This window comes from Anomaloglossus baeobatrachus, chromosome 4 (assembly GCF_048569485.1).
Source record: "Anomaloglossus baeobatrachus isolate aAnoBae1 chromosome 4, aAnoBae1.hap1, whole genome shotgun sequence".
Classification (NCBI taxonomy): domain Eukaryota; kingdom Metazoa; phylum Chordata; class Amphibia; order Anura; family Aromobatidae; genus Anomaloglossus; species Anomaloglossus baeobatrachus.
The window spans coordinates 88,649,232-88,671,176 of NC_134356.1; the positions used below are offsets into that span (position 1 = coordinate 88,649,232).

At 44.8% G+C, this 21,945-nt stretch overlaps 1 protein-coding gene across 2 annotated transcripts in view; it reads left to right on the forward strand.

The window, feature by feature from the left end:
- The window catches only part of MACROH2A1 (macroH2A.1 histone), a 120,045-nt gene that overhangs the window by 52,730 nt on the left and 45,370 nt on the right, over window positions 1–21,945 (forward strand). The window contains exons 6-7 of one of the 2 annotated variants that reach the window (XM_075344457.1): window positions 5,696–5,786; window positions 12,267–12,356. In XM_075344457.1, the coding sequence (XP_075200572.1) occupies window positions 5,696–5,786; window positions 12,267–12,356 (181 nt within the window). The remainder of the gene's footprint in view (window positions 1–5,695; window positions 5,787–12,266; window positions 12,357–21,945) is intronic. The other variant, XM_075344456.1, reaches the window with a different exon arrangement.

The following is a 21,945-nucleotide window of genomic DNA, read 5'->3' on the forward strand; positions in this document are numbered from 1 at the left end:
ATTCTCAGATCACTGAACAATACATTGTGCATTTGTATGGACTTTTCGTTTAGGAAGACTGCCAAGTCAACCTCATAGTTATCCAATATGGATGAAGACCCCTTTTCTCAGGGTATAATGGAAAATTGCGCCTATGCAGGAGAGGATAGGTGCGGTGATCAGATCGACTACAAAGATATTAGCAGCAATATATAGGAGACACTAGGTCCTATCAGATACCAACTCTGCACTGGTTCAGAACGAGGTGACGCAGCATAGACAAAGGCTTGAGGCTGTGGAGCTGGGAGTACAGGCACTAAAGGATGGTCAGACCAGGCTTATAAACTTCCACTTGAGACCATTCATGGGAACAAAATGCTCAAACATGGAAAAAGAAGGTAGAAGATCTCGAGATTCAGTCATGGAATAACAATTTGTACATCCAAATATGTAAAAAAAAAAAAAAAAAAAAAAAGACATCCCAGAGCACTTTGCCTTGCCTGACACATGTATAGCAGAGCGAGGCGCTTAGGAGTGTTCGGTGCAGAGAGCCCAGGTCACTGCACCTGAGACCACCATCTTTAGACGGATTTGCATTTGCTGTGAGTGAGCTGATATGAAGAAAATGCATGAAAGCCTATTTAAAGTGTAACCGTCATTTTATTTTTATTTCATAAATTAATAGCACACATTAAAAGAAGGAACTTTGTAATATATCTTATCAGGCAAATCTGCTTTTGTCTCATCCTCGACTGATCTTTCACGCTCAAAATTCTCAATTCCCGGGTAAAATATGTATTCAATGAATGTATATTTTTATATTACTGAGATAGGAGTGGTATTTACTACTGACAAAATTCTATTGTAGAAGGAAGGGGCAGGGAGCAGCTGGAGGCAGAGGAAGGCACTGAATGTAGAGGGAGGAGCTAGAGGCAGGAGCTAGAGGCAGAGGGAGGAGCTAGAGGCAGCGAGAAGGCTCATGCTGGAGAGGGAGGAGCTAGAGGCAGAGGGAGGCATTAGAGGCAGAGGAAGGCACTTGATGGAGAGGGAGGAGCTAGAGGCAGAGGGAGGAGCTAGAGGGAGGGATTAGAGGCAGAGGAAGGCGCTTGATGGAGAGGGAGGAGCTAGAGGCAGTGAAAGGCGCTAGCTGTAGAGGGTGGAGCTAGATGCAGAGGGAGGAGCTAGAGGCAAATGAAGCTGCTAGAGGCAGAGGGTGGAGCTAGAGGCAGAGGAAGGCGCTTGATGTGGAGGGATAAGCTGGGGCAGAGGGAGGAGCTGGAGGCAGAGGAAGGCGTTTGATGTAGAGGGAGGAGCTAGAGGCAGAGCTCTCCCTCCCCTCCCCCCACTCACCTCATTTCTGTATAGAAGCCTAATATTTACTGAATACAGATTATACCTGGGAATGTAAAATTTTGAAAACTAAAGATCAGAAACAGATTTGTCCAATAAGACATTTTACAAAGTTGCTTATTTTAATTTGTACAGTAGATTTATTAAATAAAAATGAAACTGACGGTCATGCTTTAAATAGGTTTTAAGTGTTTCTAGCTGATAGTCTAAATGGCAGCCAGACTCACTTTAGCATTTAGAGGGAAGCAGTTACTGGATTAATGCTGCACACACCACAGGCAGTATGAATCAGAGCCTGGGCGCACAATAGCAGCCAGCTATGTTTTTTTTTTTTTGTTTTTTTTTGTTTTTTTGTTTTTTTAACTCTCTGGTGTTTCAGAGAACATGTAGCTTAAAGAATCCATAAGGAGAGTCTATAGATTAAGAGCCCATAGGCAGAGGCGAGACCAGTCCGGTGCCGCCACTGACCGGCTTCTCCCCTTTCTGCTCCCCAGCTCCTCCCCTTTTTTCCCATAATGATCTCTTATGTGTTAGAGAGATGTGTCAGTCACCCAGACCAGTACGAGGAGAAGGACAAGCTCTTTAAAGGGAGCAGGTTTTTGATTTGCAATCTCATAGTAGCATGATATAAGGGCGCAGACCCTGATTTCTGTGATGTGTCACTTATTGGACTGCTTGGTACAGTTTTAATAGAATCCCTGTTTTGTTTTTTACTGTAGATGTAGCAATGGTCTGAATACTGAGCTGTGTATTACCCTATCTACACCACTGATTTGCAGCTTCCTGTGTACACTATGCATAGGCAGCAAATGGTTACTCAAGTAACACAGATTCGCCTGACTGGTTTACAGGAGGCACCTAGTCAGGCAGTGATAATAGCCTGCTGATAAAACACTTATTGTGTTGAAACTACAGCACACAGCCTAGATAGTGACACAACCTTGGAATAAGCCTCCCTACCCCTTCATTATGCTGCTCTCAGATTAAATAGCAAAAACCTATTGACAGATTCATTTTAAGCTATTGTGCAGCCAGGCTCTGATTCATGCTGCCCGTGGGGTTGGCAGCGTGAATAGAATGGCAGGTCCCCTTTGAGGGTCTGGTGAAAATGAGCACTGGAGTCTGGCTGTATATTATAAGCCGCTTTTCCTTGCACCAGTTTTGATAATTCTACCCTAATGTTCTCATTGTAAGTAGTCTCTACCCTGAATACAGCCTGTCATGGATGGCAGTGCCATCAGTAGGGTGGCATTATTACATTTCCTCCTACAATCACCTGCACGTTTAAAGGGACCAGCTCCAAATTTCCTTCTAATGGGAATGGCCCATAGCAGATGTGTCTACTGCACTATATATGATATTTAAGAGTTACCAAGTTTTGGTATTTTGTGCTAAAATTATCTCCCACTATCAGCTGCTTTGTTCTCTCTTTTCACGTATGGTATTTGTTTTCTGTTTGCCTCCCAAAAGATAATTTCTCAATTTTACCTTTAGCTGAAGGAAATCTATTCAATGTGGCCAGCATAGACTTCCTTACACACATCACCTTCCCAATCTGTAGCCCTCTACATTGGAGACCACCTTCTATAGTGCGTGTGATGGAGAATCCCAGACCACCACCATTGCCACTGCCGTGGCTATAGCTTTTCGCACTGTAGAGCAGGTGGGCTGACTAGCGTCATTACACACCTCCGACCACCAGTCCTATTTGCTGAACCAGGGGTCTACTCTCCAGCTGTTGAGAAACTGCATCTCCCAGCAAATGCATGATCACTGCTGGTACAGCTGTGAAACCCCCACCGATCCCAACAATGGATGGCCCAACGTCATCTAGTGAGCATGTGCGACCACCACTCCTGTAGACAGTGTATGAAGCAGTGGTCGCACATGCTCACTACACTTCTGTGGTCACACAGGGGTCTTTTGTGCCCTGATCTCGTGATCTGTGACCTTCCCAGCCATACATATATCGCCTAACCTATGCGGTTTGTGGGACAACCCATTTGTAATGCTGTGGCGGTTTTTCAAATATACTTTTGGCTTGTCATGAGTAAAATTGAGAAATGTCGTCTTTAGGGGCTGATAATCATTTCCTCCCTTTTATTTGGTTTTGAATGAAGGTAATGGAGCTGGTTGTAGTCATTGTATATATTACCACATTACTCTATTATATAGGAGGCAATCCCACATAGGTGAACATTTCCCAATTAATAGTACTGGCTGTTACAAACTGTCCAGTCACTAATTCTTCTAAACCACAGACCTCATAATTGAAGGTCCCAATACATTGGGTGTTTCTTCACTGGAATATCATCTACAGTATAAGAACAAGTGTGAATAATCGTGGATCCCTCCTGCAGACCCTCAAAGGATCATTTATTTATGGAACAACCACCCATTCATAACTAGCAGCCAAGCAGGCATTAAAATGCCAATATGTCCACAATCCCACAAGGAACGTTTCTACATCTGTGAAGCCATACTTCACAGCTAATATTCCATTTTGAGGATTGCAAATACAGCAATTTCTTTCTATCCTTCTGTTATTCATACTACTGCTGTGAAATAGAAGCTAGAAGAGATCTGATAATTAATCAGGACAACTATATATAATTATCAATATTTCAAAAAAACTGACCCGCATAACCAACAAATGTGAATAGGTGCTAGCTGAAAAAACATAGTAAATATAAGATACATACAGCTGCACACTAAAAGGCCAACAATGTATAGAGGAACTCTGGTACTACATTACTGCTATATGAAAAAATGGGATTTTTAGTTTATGAATTAGACAATGCATGTAAGCCTGGAAACCAATGGCAAGGTAAATCTCAATATTCCAGGTCCCTAACTAAAATGCCACTATCTAGGTTAAAAACATCCGTGTCTGGGCAGCTAGACTAAAAAATCTAACTTGAAATGCCACTATCTGGACTAACCTCCATGTCTGGGCAGCTAGGACTCCTGGTATAAGGATCATGAACACAGCCTGGTTTATAGGGCGGAGTGCTTAGTCACTGAGTGAGATTACCTTGCTGTTGGTGGTCCGGGTTTTCATGCATTGGCCAATTCATAAACTATAAATCTCATTTTTTTCATATAGCAGTAATGCAGTACCAGAGTTCCCTTATACAGTGTTGGCTTTTTATTGTGCAGTTGTATGCATCTTATATTTGCTATGTTTTTTCAGCTAGCACCTATTCACACTTGTTGGAGGAGCGGGTCAATTGTTTTGAAATATTTGTAGTGAGCCTGTTTCTGACTGAGCACTCCGCCCTATAATCCAGGCTGTGTTCATAACCTTTATAGCAGGAGTCCTAGCTGCCCTAACATGGAGGTTAGTCCAAATAGTGGCATGTCAAGTTAGATTTTTTTTAGTCTAGCTGCCCAGACACGGATGTTTTTAACCTAGATAGTGTTTGACACAGGACCTGCCAAAGCACAGACGTGCGAAACGGCTTGCCGCCGTCCGACGTCTATAGCCTCCCGTCACCTCCCCCTGCACATGTACCCGTTTTCCTGGTAAAATAAATTACCGCTTTCTAAGCATCAGCGAGTGCTGCCATTTGTTTCTCCTCTACGGACTTGTAACATGGACTTACTTTCTGGATTGTGCACCTGTTGCTGAGCGGTCAAAGAGGGATCATTTGAACTTGAGAATTCACCAGCAGGAGCAGCAGTGCCCGGCTTTCTCTCTATTTTTCTTTTTCAGTTCCAAGATAAGGCAGCATGACCCCTGGAACGAGGCACACCCCACCGATCAGATACTGATATCCCAGGTCATCAATGTCAAAGTCCCAAACAACCCCTTTAAATAAGGTTTTGGGACATTTTTTCGCCTGTAGAGTCACTTGTATTTTCTATGAAATACCATTTTTAATTGTCCTTTTATTTTAATTTCTCTGCAGTACTTTTATTTTTCCTAATGAAAATGTGTAAATAGATTGTACACTGGGGATTATTCCCTAGACAGATACTTTTTGGCACTGCGAGTACTGATTAGACACTATCAGAGTCCGAAGGGGCTCAACTCCAGCTATTATCTCACCTGATGGATAGATTTCCAGGAGGAATAACAGATGACTGGTGTGGTATTAACACAATAGCCTACAACCAGCTCCCCTACCTCAGGACAAGACCACCAGACTGCTCTTTACGTGCTGATGTGGCTAGTGGTAGGAGGCCGGAGTGGCCTCCCCGGCCCTGTGTCTGCTCTCGGTTATATATAACAATGGCTGGACACCTGCTTCCTTTTTCCTTTGAGCTTTTAAGGCCGGATGACCAGGCATTAGGTAAATCATACTATGTGTCCAATGTGTTCCTTACCCAAAATGGTTGATGTACATATGTTTGCCTATTGTAGTTGCAAGTTGTAAAGGCTGACATTGCCACCCTCGAAAGTGATGCTGTCGTTCACCCGACAGGCTCTGACATCTACACCGGTGGTGAAGTAGGTAATGAAAAGTTTAGTGATGCAGAGTTTCATATATTTATGCATGGTAACATAGGAGCTTAATCTTACTAATTTTTCCAGCTAACCCAATCTGTATTCCATAATGTCACCTAACCAAGGAGGATTGACATTAACAAATGCATGTCACAAGTAGGAGACCGGCCTTCATCATCTCAACCAATACTCCTAGGATCTGGACCTTCCATCATTGCCTGAGACGGGATTGTACGTTCTATTTGTACATTCTCAGGAATATTGATTGTGATGATGAAGGACCTCATCATGTATATACGCATAGCTAATGGATTTATTTTCCTTTTCGGTACCATTTCCTTCCCCAAATCAAAGCACCATGTTGTACCATCTGAGCCGGAATGCTCATCCATTGATTTTCATGCAAAAGGTCTGCAGCACAATACAGTGCCAGCTGATTTATATAGATAAATGGGGGATAAAAGGCCAAAAAGTAGGAAAAACATCAATTCCTTTTTTTTTTTTTTTTTTTTTTTACATATACTGTATGCAATTAGACAGGTTAAAAGGATGGTAATCACATAGCGACAGATGCGGCAAACTAAGCAGAAGACTGTAAACACTGTATACACATATACCATTGAACCTCTAAAATGCTACAAAAATGTCATTTGCAAGTTTTTAAAAATATTGACCAACAAAAGGTAGAATGAAGTAATAATATAGGACAGAAATAATGGACAACGTATATCAAATAGTAACAATTATACAATGGCCACAATGTGACAAGGGCTTGTGCCGTCGGGTAATTATAATTTATTATTATAGCGCCATTTATTCCATGGCGCATAAGTGAAAAGGGTGTACATAATAGGGACAAGTACAATAATCAAACAATTCAAGGCACAGACAGGTCCAGGAGGAGAGAGAACCCTGCCCGTGAGGGCTCACAGTCTACAAGGGATGGGTGAGGATACAGTAGGTGAGGGTAGAGTGGGTGGTGCGGCTCTATGGTGGACTAGGGGCTACTGCAGGTTGTAGGCTTGCCGGAAGAGTTGGGTCTTCAGGTTCCTTTTGAAGCTTTTCAAGGTAGGTGAGAGTCTCATATGTTGGGGCAGAGCATTTCGGAGTATGGGGGACGCACGGGAGAAATCTTGGATGTTATTGTGGGAAAAAGAGATAAGAGGGAAGTAGTGAAGACGATCTTGTGAGGATCTGAGGTTGCGTGCAGGTAAATACCAGGAGACTAGGTCACAGATGTATGGAGGAGGGTTGTGGATGGCTTTGTAGGTCATGGTTTGGGTTTTGAGCTGGAGTCTTTAGGCAATGGGAAGCCAGTGAAGGGATTGGCACAGAAGAGAGGTTGGGGAGTAGCGGGGGGGGACAGGCAGATTAGTCGGGCAGCATAGTTAAGGATAGATTGTAGGGGTGTAAGAATGTTAGAAGGGAGGCCAGAGAGCAGGAGGTTGTAATAGTCCAGGCGGGAGATAATAAGGGCATGTACTAGCGTGTTTGCAGCTTCTTTTGAAAGGAACGTATGGAGTTGGAGACAGTACAGAAGGACACAGTTACTAATACACATACATTTGTATGTATACTTTGCTATATTAACCACCTTACTAACTTTGTAATAATTTTTTAGATCTTGTATATTCCCTGTTCCATCAGGATTAATGCATCATTGTTACTACTTAGTATATTTGTACATTCTTTGTCATACTTTCTTTGGCGCATCTTCTGCTGCGCGACTCCTGTGTTTTAACCTTTGTTTTTGCATTGTTCTCAGATTGTAGGGGCCCCAAAAAAGTTTTTTGTTATTTTAACTGATCTTTTTAATGTCAAAAGTAGTAAAACTAGAAAAATGTTTTTAATCCCAACAGGCCCCAAATAAGACCATTCTTAAGGGTTATTAGTTATATCCCTATTTATTCTCCCAGTGTATTTTTTTTCTACAAGTCAATACCTTTAATTTAGGATTCCTAATATACACGATTTAACGGCAGCCTTAATTAAAAATGTGTTATTTTGCAGCCCATAGAATACAAATGCTGAGAGCTGGAAAAGAGCAGGTGTCTACCTTTACCTAAACTTACTCGGAAACATTTCTTCCACTACCTTTCAGAGTCACGGTGACCTCTGAGAGCTGTTTCTTAAATGTGTGATAATATGGGAATTCCCAGAAGAGGAGACTGTATATACAAGTCGTTGCAGCTGTTCTATAAGGCAAATACGTCAGCACATCATCTGCTAATAAAATACCACGGAGCTCCACGTCCATTCATTCTCTATCTAAACATTCCTGAATGCCCCGTCTCACCCTGCACGTTGGGGTCTGCTCCTGCTCATTTTACACTTGCTGTAATTTGAGCTGGATAAATTAATTAACGGCTGCTAGAAGGCAATGTGCAGTTTGAAGCCATTACATTATTGCTCCAGTATATCTTAAATCAATTGTGCAAAGTGAATATAAGAAACTTTGTAATATATCTTATCATAGAATTCTGCTTCATTCGTCACTTATAAGAAAATTCTTTCCCTTCCCCCAGTCTCTTGAACTCCCTAAACTCACTATATACGTTAGAAAAACAACAACTCAACTCTAGGAACGTGTCAGGTTACACCTTTTATCATAATCTATGGAGAGGGGAGTAGCACAATAAGAAAACGGGCAGAGGGAGACACAGAAAGATTGTGCTGAGCTTTCTGACAAGTCTTTTACCGCACTTCAGAGCTGAATTCACATCCACACAGCTCAGTGTTGCTGTAGAATTTCCTCATTTTCCCCCCATTTGCTTCTGTCAGTAAACATCAGATATTCCTCTATATGTCCTATGTATGGGAGAGATCATTAGTAGATTGTCTACTCCCACCACCTCAGTGTTAATTGCAAATTAAGAGGTACACTGTGTGTAAAGCCACCGTACAAGTATTTACTTCCAAAAATCTCTACTATCATTCTATCCAAATGAAAAGTACTGAAAAATCATGTATAATCACAGCTAATTGAGGAGTGGAGGGGTGCTTTACCCTGTTCCCAACATAAGACAAAGTACATTGTAGTGGGTCCAGAATTCGGGCTAACATGATTGAGGATGCCAACAGGTTGCAAAGGTTTCCAGGAACTTTCTGAAGACCTTTGTCCTCCTACCAACTCTAATATTGCAGTCTACAAAACAAGTGATCAAAGTAGGTTCAAATCCCCTAAAAAGACTAAAATAAAACAGTGTTAATCACATTGTGTTTTCCCAGTTTTAAAATACAAATAAACATATTTGGTATTGCCACGTCCATAAAAGTCAAATTTATTACAATAAAAAAATAAACTAATTTGTACAGTCAACACTGTGAAGAGGAAAAAAGTTAGTGCCAGAATTTGGTGTTTTTAGATTAGAACACCTCCATAATAAAGTGTAATAAAAAAGGAACAAATCTTATGTACCACAAAGTAGGACCATTAAAAACTACACCCAGGATATGTGAGGGTACGGCTCATTCGGCTACTATTGGAGGTAGAAACAGGAACCATTTCTATTTAAATGTCGGTTGGCTTATTCATTCTTCATAAACCTCTCCATGAGTTAAACATAAACCACCTTTTCACGGGTTTCAAAGTAACAAACAGGATAAGATCAGACTCGTTAACAAGAGTAACATCGCTCTAGGTCTGCACACCTCCACACATACACTGAATGACATTAATAGGTCTCTGGAGGTCTGCACACCTCCACACACAGACACTGAATGAGATTAAAGGTCGCTGGAGGTCTTCACACCTCCACACACAGACACTGAATGAGATTAAAGGTCTCCAATTTGCTTGAAACACCACAAGCCCACAATGGAGATGTGTGAGTAGTCATTGCCACCCATCTCTCTGACTGTTCGTAATTCCAGCCCCGTCATGCCTTATTAACCTTCTCAGCATTTGACATTCTGAAGCTTGCTTCCGGGCTTACATCACCACAGTGATCAACCTTGTTGATATATATCTCTCTTTCTGGACTTTTCTGCTCACCTTACAGATGCAAAAAATGAGAAAAAAAAATGTTTTGCAGAAAACGTCGACAGAAACAAAGTTTTTTTTTTTCTCTAAGTTTAAGAATTTTTTTCATTCACTAGAGTATAAAAACACTACACAAAGTTTGTAGTTGCTGGAATTTTTCCATTTTTAAGTACTTTATATGCTAAAACGAACAGTGTCCATCAAAACCTCAACTCACTCCAGGAGAATAAATAAGCGGTCATACTACTATGTTACCGGAAAAGTAGGAACGTTATGGCTCTTGGGAGGAGGGGAGGAAAAAACAAAAGGACAAGACTAAAAATTTGTCTAGTCGACGAGCTTCTGGGACGCTGTGTTTGAACTGATAAATAAACTTTAATCTGAGGAACTCCGACCCACACTGGATGTAGCGCTCCTTTCTCTTGGGGGGGGGGCAAATCTCGGGATTCAAAAGGGGAAGGCACAGCACGTTTTAACTGTGGCGAGAAGCCTAATCCCTAGGTACTGGAAAAGGAAGGAGATTCCCTTGCGAGCGGAACTCTTATCGGAATTCAACATGATGTATAGAATGGAGGCGTTGATAGGTCAACATATTGGTACGTGGGAGAAGGTTGTTGAGATCTGGGCGTCCTGGCTTATGCTCAGGGAGACCCCGGAATTCCTTGCATGGCTTCAGGATTTGGGCTGATTAAACTGAGATGCTGCAGACCACACTTTAGACACAATCTACTACCTACTAGCTGTGGATGAATCCAGATGGGAACCTTCTGTTCCTACCCTCCATTTCCTCCCCACCCCCATTTCCCTCCCCAGCCTTGTTTGTCATGTCTTGTATTATTGCCCTATAGCAACATTGGTCCACGTTGAGATTAACTGCCTTCGGGGGCCATCCCCCCCCATTTTTCAGGTTGGAATGGACCAGATAGGGGTCTCCACTGGGGAGACTTTAGGTTATTGGGGCATAGTATAGGTTGATTGTGTTTATAAAATGATTAATGTAATAATTAATGTACTATGCTTCAAGATTTTATACTAAAAACCCAATAAAAATTAGATTTACAAAAAAATTTCGACCATTCATAAAAAGGTTAAGTATGGGTGTCAACATGCTTACTTGAAACTGTCTTATTATAGGGATTTTCTGCCTTTAAAATTTTATTACATTTTATTATGATATATCATTGCATGTTGGCAGTCCCGAAACTGTAATCCCATTGAGGCTTGGACATATGGGTCCACTGTTCTATTAACCTCTTTGCGCAAAAGGACATAATATAGTTCTGTGCTGGGGTCCACATGGTAGGGAGGGGACTCAGAAGCTGTATTGTAGTGTATACAAAAAGCAATCAAATGTAATGGAGGAGAAGGTGAGCAGGGCACTACTTCTGTTACTGGTTTAGTTAATATTCACATGATGTGTTGAACCACCACATTCTAGGCAAATGAAGCACAAGGGATTTGGCCACAGGAAAACAGTAGTACAGCTCCGAGGTGCACGCTCAAAAAAGCCTACAAAAAATTCCAATTGTACACTAGATAGAAAAAGAGCAAGCACTCACCGGTTTTTGCTGTGTGAATCAGTGGACCTTTAATCGTGCATGGAAGATGTGGCAAGCGGGGAGGGGGTGAGACAGGACAGCACGTTTAGACAACGGCCGTTTCGCACTCTATAGTAGTGCTTCGACAGGTCTAACCCGAGTGCGAAATGGCCGTCGTCTAAATGTGCTGTCCGGTCTCACCCCCTCCCCGCTTGCCACATGTAACTTCCATGCACGATTAAAGGTCCACTGATTCACACAGCAAAAACCGGTGAGTGCTTGCTCTTTTTCTACCTAGTGTACCATTAAAAAGCAATCAAATGATTACAGGTTCAAATCCTCTAAAGAGACTAAAAAGTAAGGTAAAACAAAAGAAAAAAAAGTTTAAAAAAAATAAACATTGAAATCAACCTGGTTTCCCCATTAAAAATTAATAAGAAAAATATACATATTTGGTATTGCAGTGCCTATAAAAGTCCAATCTATCAAAATCTAAAATTATGTAATCCATACGGTACCGAAAAGAGAAAAAATATCGAAATGCCAGAATTACTTTTCGTGGTCACCAAATCTTTGTTTGACATGCTATTAAAGTATTCTATTGATACACAGATGGCACATATCTACATATTTTTGAAAATACAGAATTTTTGAAAAAAAAAGCAATCAAGGATGCCAAAAGTGGTGATCACAAGTGTATAAAGGAGAGGGGAAGAGCTATGTTTATTACTTGTGTATGGTCTTTCTGTAGAGATGCCGCTCTACAATTCAGGGAATGGCTTATCCATATCTTCTATCCAGATCTGTAAAGTGAATGGTGTTCTTACTAGTCACTATCATTTGATTATTGCGCACTACTTTCCTATCAAGTTTACATCTTATGACAATCAAGGTTAATTAAACAAATGCTTTATGACTGTGACATGATAAATGTGCCTGTATGTAACTGATCCATGTTTGCACTTAGGCAGTGCCTTAGAGAAGAAAGGAGGGAAAGAGTTCATGGAAGCGGTCATTGAGCTGAAGAAGAAGAATGGACCTTTGGACATAGCCGGAGGTAATGACTCTACATGCTGTTCTGCTTTGTAGGGCTACTTTAATGAAGGAAATCTAAAATTAGACAAAGGGGTAATGCCCATATAGAAATTAAAGTACATATTTCTTCCAGCCCAGCTCTGTCATGGTCATTTCTCTATTTTTAGAGACTAGTGGCTGATTTAGGGTTGGGATCCCTCATTTCCATCTGGCACTCAGCATGTAAATGTGGTTTAATTTCTTTCAGTGCATCATGAGTTAATGTCAGTTTTGTTGCCAGCAGTTCCTAGTTGAGTATTTCAGCTACAGCCTTTATGTAGCCACGTCCCTTCGGGTTTAAGTAGAGGTGTTACCCAGCAATCCTTGCTGAAGTTACAAATCCATTTGTTCTCTGGCTGCCTTGTTGGAAGGTCCTGTAAAGGCTTGTTCCTGAAGTCGGACTTTATACATTTTGTTGCGTTTTTCCCCCTGTTTGTCTTAACTTTCTTGTCTCATAATAATGCAGCAGTGGGGCTAGCGTCTCCCTCCTGCCGATGCACTAGCTAGGGCTACTACAGGGTTTTCTTAAGGTCTCAGGTTCCGGCTCGATGACCGTTGAGGAGACTGTACTGGCTAGAAAAGTAGAGACAGCTGCAGGTGAGTGCAGGAGGTGTCCCATGTACCCCTCCCATTAGAGCTAGGACGCACCGTTGTAATTGGGTCCCGGCATCCCCCCCCCCCTCTTATTTTTGTCTTGTATTTCTGTCATGCATCAGACGTCCATAGGTCTTAATGCATGTGCCATGCCTGTCATATCTGGTAGCGTGACAAGCTCCTTCCTCTCTGACCTCCAATGATAATGTCCCTTGCTATTATTGTGACCACTCTGGCCAATCGCCATCCTTGATGATACCACACCGGGGCCAGTAATTGGACTATTGCCTATTCTTGTGATGCATATTGTGAACAACTCTGCACCCTGTGTGGTGAACAGACATTAAGGGTAATCTTTAAATGGCTAATTGGATTGCCTATATACCATTTTATATTCCTTATGCACTGCAACCAGTACTTGTAGACACTATCCTAATATCCTCTCTTATGAACCAGTTTTGTACAGATCATCTATTACTAAGGGAAACCAGTGGTCATGTCAATAAGTAAGTAACCTTATATAGTTCCAATGAATTCCTATGGAATGGAGAAAGAGCAATTGTAGCTTAAATAATAGGTAAAATGCCCCTTACTGCTTTGCAATTGTAGTGGAAGCATAATGCATCCTAAAAATATATTAGGACCTATGGACATGGTAGATGCGGTTTTCCTGCTTAGGACACACCTTCTGTTAGCCAATACGGAGTGTGCAAATGGCTCCCATTGTGGTAGAGTTAAAGGGTTTTACCCATCTCCAACATCCTATCCCAATATGTAGTAGGTGTAATAATAGGAATATTAGCAAATACCTCCAATTAGAAATGTAGTATAGTTTTCCTAATAAGCTATGTCATTTACCTCATGTGCAGGGCATTGCAGTACCTTAGGGGTACTTCTCACATAGCGAGATCGCTGCTGAGTCACGGTTTTTGTGACGCAGCAGTGACCTCATTAGCGATCTCGCTGTGTGTGACACTGCGCAGCGATCTGGCCCCTGCTGTGAAATCGCTGCTAGTTACACACAGTGCTGGTTCATTTTTTGGACGTCGCTCTCCCGCTGTGAAGCACACATCTCTGTGTTTGACAGCGAGAGAGCAACAATCTGAATGTGCAGGGAGCAGGAGCCGGTGTCTGGCAGCCTGCGGTAAGCTGTAACCAAGGTAAATACCGTATTTTTCGGACTATAAGACGCATCCTTGTTTTAAAGGAGGAAAAAATAGAAAAAAAATAAAATTAAAGTAAAAGACTGTGGTCATGACACACTGTTATTTTACTGCTGACAGTGTTACTGAGGTAATAATATCCCCAAATTCTGTCCTCATATACCCCATTCTGGGTACCTTTCAGGTATATATGGCCCCCACCGTGGAATATGTACGTTTTTCATCATTATATGTGTGATCCTCCCAACCTGGTGTGTGTGTGTGTGTGTGTGTGTGTGTGTGTGTGTGTGTGTGTGTGTGTGTGTGTGTGTGTGTGTGTGTGTGTGTGTATATATATATATATATATATATATATATATATATATATATATATATATATATATATATATATATATATATATATATATATATATATATATATATATATATATATATATATATATATATATATATATATATATATATAAATCTCTTGTGTGTGTGTGTATATAGTTATCTTGTGTGTGTGTATAGAATTATATAGTGTGTGTGTGTGTGTGTGTGTGTGTGTGTATATATATAGTGTGTGTGTGATATATATATATATGATCCAACCCCATCCAGGTGTACAGTAATGCCTATACTATATTATTTATTGCCTTACTTTTACTGTTGTGCTGCTCACCATGCTTGTTTGGTCCGGGCATTACAAAGTCTCCCATATTTCAAGGACCTGCAGTGATGTAATGAAGAGGCGGGCACTGTGCTGTTCTGTGCTGCCCTGGCCACCCCTCTCTGCATTACATCACTGTAGGTCCTTGTCAGCTACGGGAGACAGTTTCTAGTGCAGAGCCAGCAGGAGCAAAGTGGAAGTAATTTGAGCCCTCAGCACAGAGACTGCGGCTGTGCTGTGATGGTATGCCGTGCTCTGGACCGGACACTGCAGTGATGTGCAGTTCCTCCGGGCCAGACATGACTGCAGCGGCCCCCTGCTCCTGCCTCCTAAACAGTGGACACAGTCTCCCCAGCCACTGCAGGAAGCCGGCGGCTGGAGAACCCACGTGTGACCGCTGTTTACATTAAACAAGTATTCATTAGCTGCTCCTCACCCCCACTGACTGCAGAGAGAGGTGGGCGGGGAGCAGCTAATGAATATTTACTTACTTTAAGCAGCGGGCACACGTGGTTTCTCCAGCGCCGGCTTCCTACAGCAGCGACCCTTCGTGCCTCCTGTGATCCCACTGCATAGTGCTGACTCCACACAGCTCCCTACCCCGCAGCTTCAGACCATAAGACGCACCCCACACTTTCCTCCCAAATTTGGAGGAAAAAAAGTGCGTCTTATGGTCCGAAAAATACAGTATCGGGTAACCAAGTGAAGTGCTTTGCTTGGTTACCCAATATTTACCTTGGTTACTAGCGTCCGCCGCTCTCAGGCTGCCAGTGCCGGCTCCCTGCTCCCTGTACACGTAGCCAGAATACACATCGGGTAAATAAGCAAAGCGCTTTGCTTATTAACCCCATGTGTACTCTGGCTACGAGTGCAGGGAGCCAGCGCTAAGCGGTGTGCGCTGGTAAACAAGGTAAATATCAAGTAACCAAGCGCTTGGTTACCCGATTTTTACCTTAGTTACCAAGCGCAGCATCACTTCCACACGTTGCTGCTGGCTGGGGGCTGGTCGCTGGTGAGATCTGCCTGATTGACAGCTCACCAGCGACCATGTAGCAACGCACCAGCGATCCTGACAGGTCAGATCGCTGGTGGGATCGCTGGAGCGTCGCTAAAGTGTGACGGTACCCTTAGGTATCCATAATTATGAGCACTAGCAACTAACTAACTGTAACTATATGTGTGGCCTTTACCTTGGATACCTAAGCTACTGCAATGGCCTGCACATGAGGTAAGTGATATAGCTTTTTAGAAGAACTATATTACATTTCTATTTGGAGGTATTTGCTGATATTATTATTATTATTATTATTATTATTATTATTACACCTACTACATATTGGGATAGGATCTTGGAGATGGGAATACCCCTTTAAGCTGGTCTTGTATTTCATAGACTGTCATTAAAGGGAATCTGTCCGCATGTTGCGTCTGGTATGAGGTATACAATTACCACTTTTTCTGTATTCTCTAACCTGTATGCCTATATTAATAGGTTACATAGCTCAAATGTGGTGACAGATTCCCTTTAATTGTGTGGTACCTTTTCAGTGGTGATTCTGGGTAAAAACTGCCTCAATGGCTGTATTTTAACCACTTCACCCCCGAGCCTGTTTTTAGCTTCTGACCTGGCCAATTTTTTCAATTCTGATCAGTGTCATTTTGTAGTAAATTCCACTGTTTCTGAGATTTGTTTTTTTGTGATATATTGCACTTCATGTTACTTATAAGTTTGTTTAATATGATTTGCATTTATTTCTGAAAGTATTGAAAGTTTGCCAAAAAACATTAATTTTAGCAATTTTCAAACTTCTAATTTTTATGCCCTTAAACCAGATAGTTATCCATACAAAATAGTTAATACATAACATCATTTTTTGCTAGGAAGTTAGGATTGAGTTTTTATCTATTTTTTTTTTTCCAACAAAATTTACAAAATCATTTTTTTAGGGAACACATCCCATTTTGAAGTGATTTTGAAGGACCTAGTTGACAGAAAATACTCAAGTGACACCCTCAAACTGCTCAAAACCACATTCAATAAGTTTATTAACTCTTTAGATACTCCACAGGAATGTGTAAATAAAAAAATGAAAATGTTACTTTCTTTGTCGCTCTATTGGGAGACCCAGACAATTGGTGTATAGGCTATGCCTCCGGAGGCCGCACAAAGTATTACACTCAAAAGTGTTAAGCCCCTCCCCTTCTGCCTATACACCCCCCGTGCTCCCACGGGCTCCTCAGTTTTTTGCTTTGTGCGAAGGAGGCAGACATGCACGCACAGCTCCATAGATGGGTCAGCAGCAGCTGCTGACTATGTCGGATGGAAGAAAAGTGGGCCCATATAGGGCCCCCAGCATGCTCCCTTCTCACCCCACTCTTGTCGGCGGTGTTGTTAAGGTTGAGGTATCCATTGCGGGTACGGAGGCTGGAGCCCACATGCTGTTTTCCTTCCCCATCCCCCTCAGGGCTCTGGGTGAAGTGGGATCTTACCGGTCTCCAGGCACTGAGACCGTGCTCCATCCACAGCCTTTAAGACTCTGCTGGATAGGAGCCGAGTATCGTTCAGGGACATGGCCCTGCTACTTGAAGGTACTCTGTGTCCCTGTGGGGACCGCGCACAGCAACACTCCAGCATTGCTGGGTGTGCTAGTGCACCGGGGACCGCGGCGCTGACCGGGTTAATGTGCCATTACACACTCAGCGTCGCTGAGTGTGTTTATGTAGGGGGACTACCGTACTACCGCCGCCGCCATGTTTTTAACACTGAGGCGCGGCTGGGACTTGTAGTGCGCCGGGGACTTCCGCGCGGCCGCGCTTTTATGGCAGCCGCGCTTATTACTTGAGTCCCCGGCTTGTACGGCCTAGTGTTTCCTCCTCCCGCCCACAGCCCTGACAGGCAGGGGAAGGGCAGGACGCTTTACAGACGAGCTGCAGTGAGGGCTGGAGCATGCTTTGCATACTCCACTCCCCTCACTGCACTGTGAGGCACCAGTTCCCGCACTTTCTAAGGGTCACGCCCACGTCTTCCTCCTCTCTCAGGACGCCGGCAGCCGTGCCATTACACACTCAGCATCGCTGAGTGTGTTTATGTAGGGAGACTACCGCGCTGACCGCCGCCGCCATGTTTTGACACTGAGGCGCGGCTGGGACTTGTAGTGCGCCGGGGACTTCCGCGCGGCCGCGCTTTTACGGCGGCCGCGTTTATTACTCGAGTCCCCGGCTTTTGCGGCCTAGTCTTTCTTCCTCCCGCCCACAGCCCTGACAAGCAGGGGAAGGGCGGGACGCTGCACAGGATGAGCAGCACTGAGGGCTGGAGCATGCTTTGCATACTCCACCCCCCTCACTGTCCTCTCCTCAGAAGCCGGCAGCCATTCCTGTCAGCTCCTTGAATGCTGCAGAGGGGGACAAATTCTGACAGACCCAGGCAGGGACCCTGGTGGCCTCACAACCGCTTTATGCGGGGGGTATGCAGCATCTGTGGTGCTAGCCCCATTTGTGCAGGAGTGTAATTTTAAATCATATGTTTATAAGATATGCTTTACACTGTATGGTGCACAGTTGATTCTGTATATATATTGTGTTGCTCAGGGAAGTCAACAGCATGGCGCCCATAAAAGGCAGGAGCGCCAAACCACAGGCTTACTATGCTGCCTGCGCCGCATGTACGACCCCTCTGCCGGCAGGATCCACTGAGCAATCCAGACCGAAGGACTCTGCGAGCCGTATGGCGGTTGCTTCCGCCAATTCGGTGGTACTCTGCAGGGCCTTGTGGCTACGGAACTGGAAGGCAGATTCTGCTTCCAAAAAAGCGTTTAACCAGTTTGCCAATTTCTGGCGACCGACTGTTTGGCGAATGTTTGGATGAAATCATCAAACAATACAAGGGAAAGGATACATCCTTACCCCAGCCCAAACCGAACATACCCCAACAGAGGATGGGGCAGTCGAGGTTTCGGTTCTTTCGGGGCGCGGGCAGGTCCCAATTCTCCTCGTCCAAAAGGCCTCTGAATAGATCAAGGGCTCTCCGATTCATGGCGGTCTAAGTCAAACAGACCACCGGAGGTGCCGCTACCAAAGCGGTTTCTTGATGGCTTTCGGTCTCCTCAATCCGCATCCTCGGTTGGTGGCAGGCTTTCCCGCCTTTGCGACTCCTGGCTGCCAAGGGTAAAAGACCGTTGGGCGAGAGACATTCTGTCTCACGGTTACAAGTTAGAGTTCGCCTCTCGTCCCCCGACTCGATTCTTCAGGTTATCCCCGCCTCCCGAGCGAGCCGAGGCTCTTCTGCAGGCGCTGGGCACCCTGAGGGCAGAAGGAGTGGTGGTCCCTGTTCCTCTTCAGCAACAGGGTCACGGGTTTTTCTCCAACCTGTTTGTGGTTACAAAGGACGGGTCTTTCCGTCCTGTCCTGGACCCGTAACTGCTCAACAAACACGTATAGACCAGACGGTTCCGGATGGAAACCCTCCGCTCCGTCATCGACTCAATGTCCCCAGAAGATTTCCTTGCATCGATCGATATCAAAGATGCTTTTCTCCACGTACCGGTGGCTCCAGAGCACCAACGCTTCTTGCGCTTCACCATAGGAGACGAACACCTGCAGTTCGTGGCACTGCAGTTCGGCCTGGCTACAGCCCCACGGGTTTTCACCAAGGTCAGGGCTACAGTAGTTGCGGTCCTCCACTCTCAGGGTCACTCGGTGATCCCTTACTTGGACGATCTGCTGATCAAGGCACCCTCTCAGGAGGCATGCCAACACAGCCCCGACGCTTCTCTGGGGGCTCTCCAGAGTTTCGGGTGGATCATCAATTTTCCAAAGTCAAATCTGACACCAGCCCAATCGCTGACATATCTTGGCATGGAGTTTCATACCCTATCGGCGATAGTGAAGCTTCCGCTGATCAACAAGCGTTCACTACAGAAAGGGGTGCAATCTCTCCTTCAAGGTCAAGCACACCCCTTGAAGGGCCTCATGCACTTCCTGGGGAAGATGGTGGCAGCAATGGAGGCAGTTCCTTTCGCGCAGTTTCACCTGCGTCCTCTTCATTGGGACATCCTACGCAAATAGGACAGGAAACCGACGTCCCTCGACAGGAACGTCTCCCTCTCTCAGGCAACCAAAGCTTCCCTTAGGGGGTGGCTTTCTTCCCACTTCATTATCGCATGGGAAATCCTTCCTACCCCCATCCTGGGAGGTGGTCACGACGGACGCGAGTCTGTCAGGGTGGGGAGCAGTCTTTCTCCACCACAGGGCTCAGGGTACGTGGACTCAGCAAGAGTCCTCGCTTCAGATCAATGTTCTGAAGATCAGGGCAGTGTATCTTGCCCTAAAAAGTGTTCCAGCAGTGGCTGGAAGGCAAGCAGATCCGAATTCAGTCGGACAACTCCACAGTGGTGGCTTACATCAACCACCAAGGCGGAACACGCAGTCGGCAAGCCTTCCAGGAAGTCCGGCGGATTTTGATGTGGGTGGAAGCCACGGCCTCCACCATCTCCGCAGTTCACATCCCGGGCGTCGAAAACTGGGAAGCAGACTTTCTCAGTCGCCAGGGCATGGACGCAGGGGAATGGTCTCTTCACCCGGGCGTGTTTCAGGAGATCTGTTGCCGCTGAGGGAGGCCGGACGTCGACCTAATGGCGTCCCGGCACAACAACAAGGTACCGACGTTCATGGCACGATCTCACGATCACAGAGCTATGGCGGCAGACGCCTTAGTTCAGGATTGGTCGCAGTTTCAGCTCCCTTATGTGTTTCCTCCGCTGGCACTGTTGCCCAGAGTGTTACGCAAGATCAGGGCCGACTGCCGCCGCGTCATCCTCGTCGCTCCAGACTGGCCGAGGAGGTCGTGGTACCCGGATCTGTGGCATCTCACGGTCGGCCAACCGTGGGCACTACCAGACCGACCAGACTTGCTGTCTCAAGGGCCGTTTTTCCATTTGAATTCTGCGGCCCTCAACCTGACTGTGTGGCCATTGAGTCCTGGATCCTAGTGTCTTCAGGATTATCTCAAGAGGTCATTGCCACTATGAGACAGGCTAGGAAACAAACGTCCGCCAAGATCTACCACAGGACGTGGAAAATTTTCCTGTCATGGTGCTCTGCTCAGGGTTTTTCTCCCTGGCCTTTTGCCTTGCCCACTTTTCTGTCCTTCCTTCAATCTGGACTTGAAAAGGGTTTGTCGCTCGGCTCCATTAAGGGACAAGTCTCAGCGCTCTCTGTGTTTTTCCAGAAGCGCCTAGCCAGACTTCCACAGGTACGCACGTTCCTGCAGGGGGTTTGTCACATCGTTCCTCCTTACAAGCGTCCGTTAGAACCCTGGGATCTGAACAGGGTGCTGATGGTTCTTCAGAAACCACCGTTCGAGCCAATGAGGGATATTTCTCTCGCACGCCTTTCGCAGAAAGTGATTTTCCTAGTAGCAGTCACTTCACTTCGGAGAGTGTCTGAGCTAGCAGCGCTGTCATGCAAAGCCCCTTTCCTGGTGTTTCACCAGGACAAGGTGGTTCTGCGTCCGGTTCCGGAATTTCTCCCTAAGGTGGTATCCCCCTTTCATCTCAATCAGGATATCTCCTTACCCTCTTTTTGTCCTCATCCAGTTCACCAATGTGAAAAGGATTTGCACTTGTTAGATCTGGTGAGAGCACTCAGATTCTACATTTCTCGTACGGCGCCCCTGCGCCGCTCGGATGCACTCTTTGTCCTTGTCGCTGGCCAGCGTAAAGGGACACAAGCTTCCAAATCAACCCTGGCTCGGTGGATCAAGGAACCAATTCTCAAAGCTTATCGTTCCTCGGGGCTTCCGGTTCCCTCAGGGCTGAAGGCCCATTCTACCAGGGCCGTGGGAGCGTCCTGGGCCTTGCGGCACCAGGCTACGGCTCAGCAGGTGTGTCAGGCAGCTACCTGGTCGAGCCTGCACACTTTCACGAAACACTATCAGGTGCATACCTATGCTTCGGCAGATGCCAGCCTAGGTAGGCGAGTCCTTCAGGCGGCGGTTGCCCACCTGTAGGACGGAGCCGTTACGGCTCTATTATGAGGTATTATTTACCCACCCAGGGACTGCTTTTGGATGTCCCAATTGTCTGGGTCTCCCAATAGAGCGACAAAGAAGAAGGGAATTTTGTTTACTTACCGTAAATTCCTTTTCTTCTAGCTCTAATTGGGAG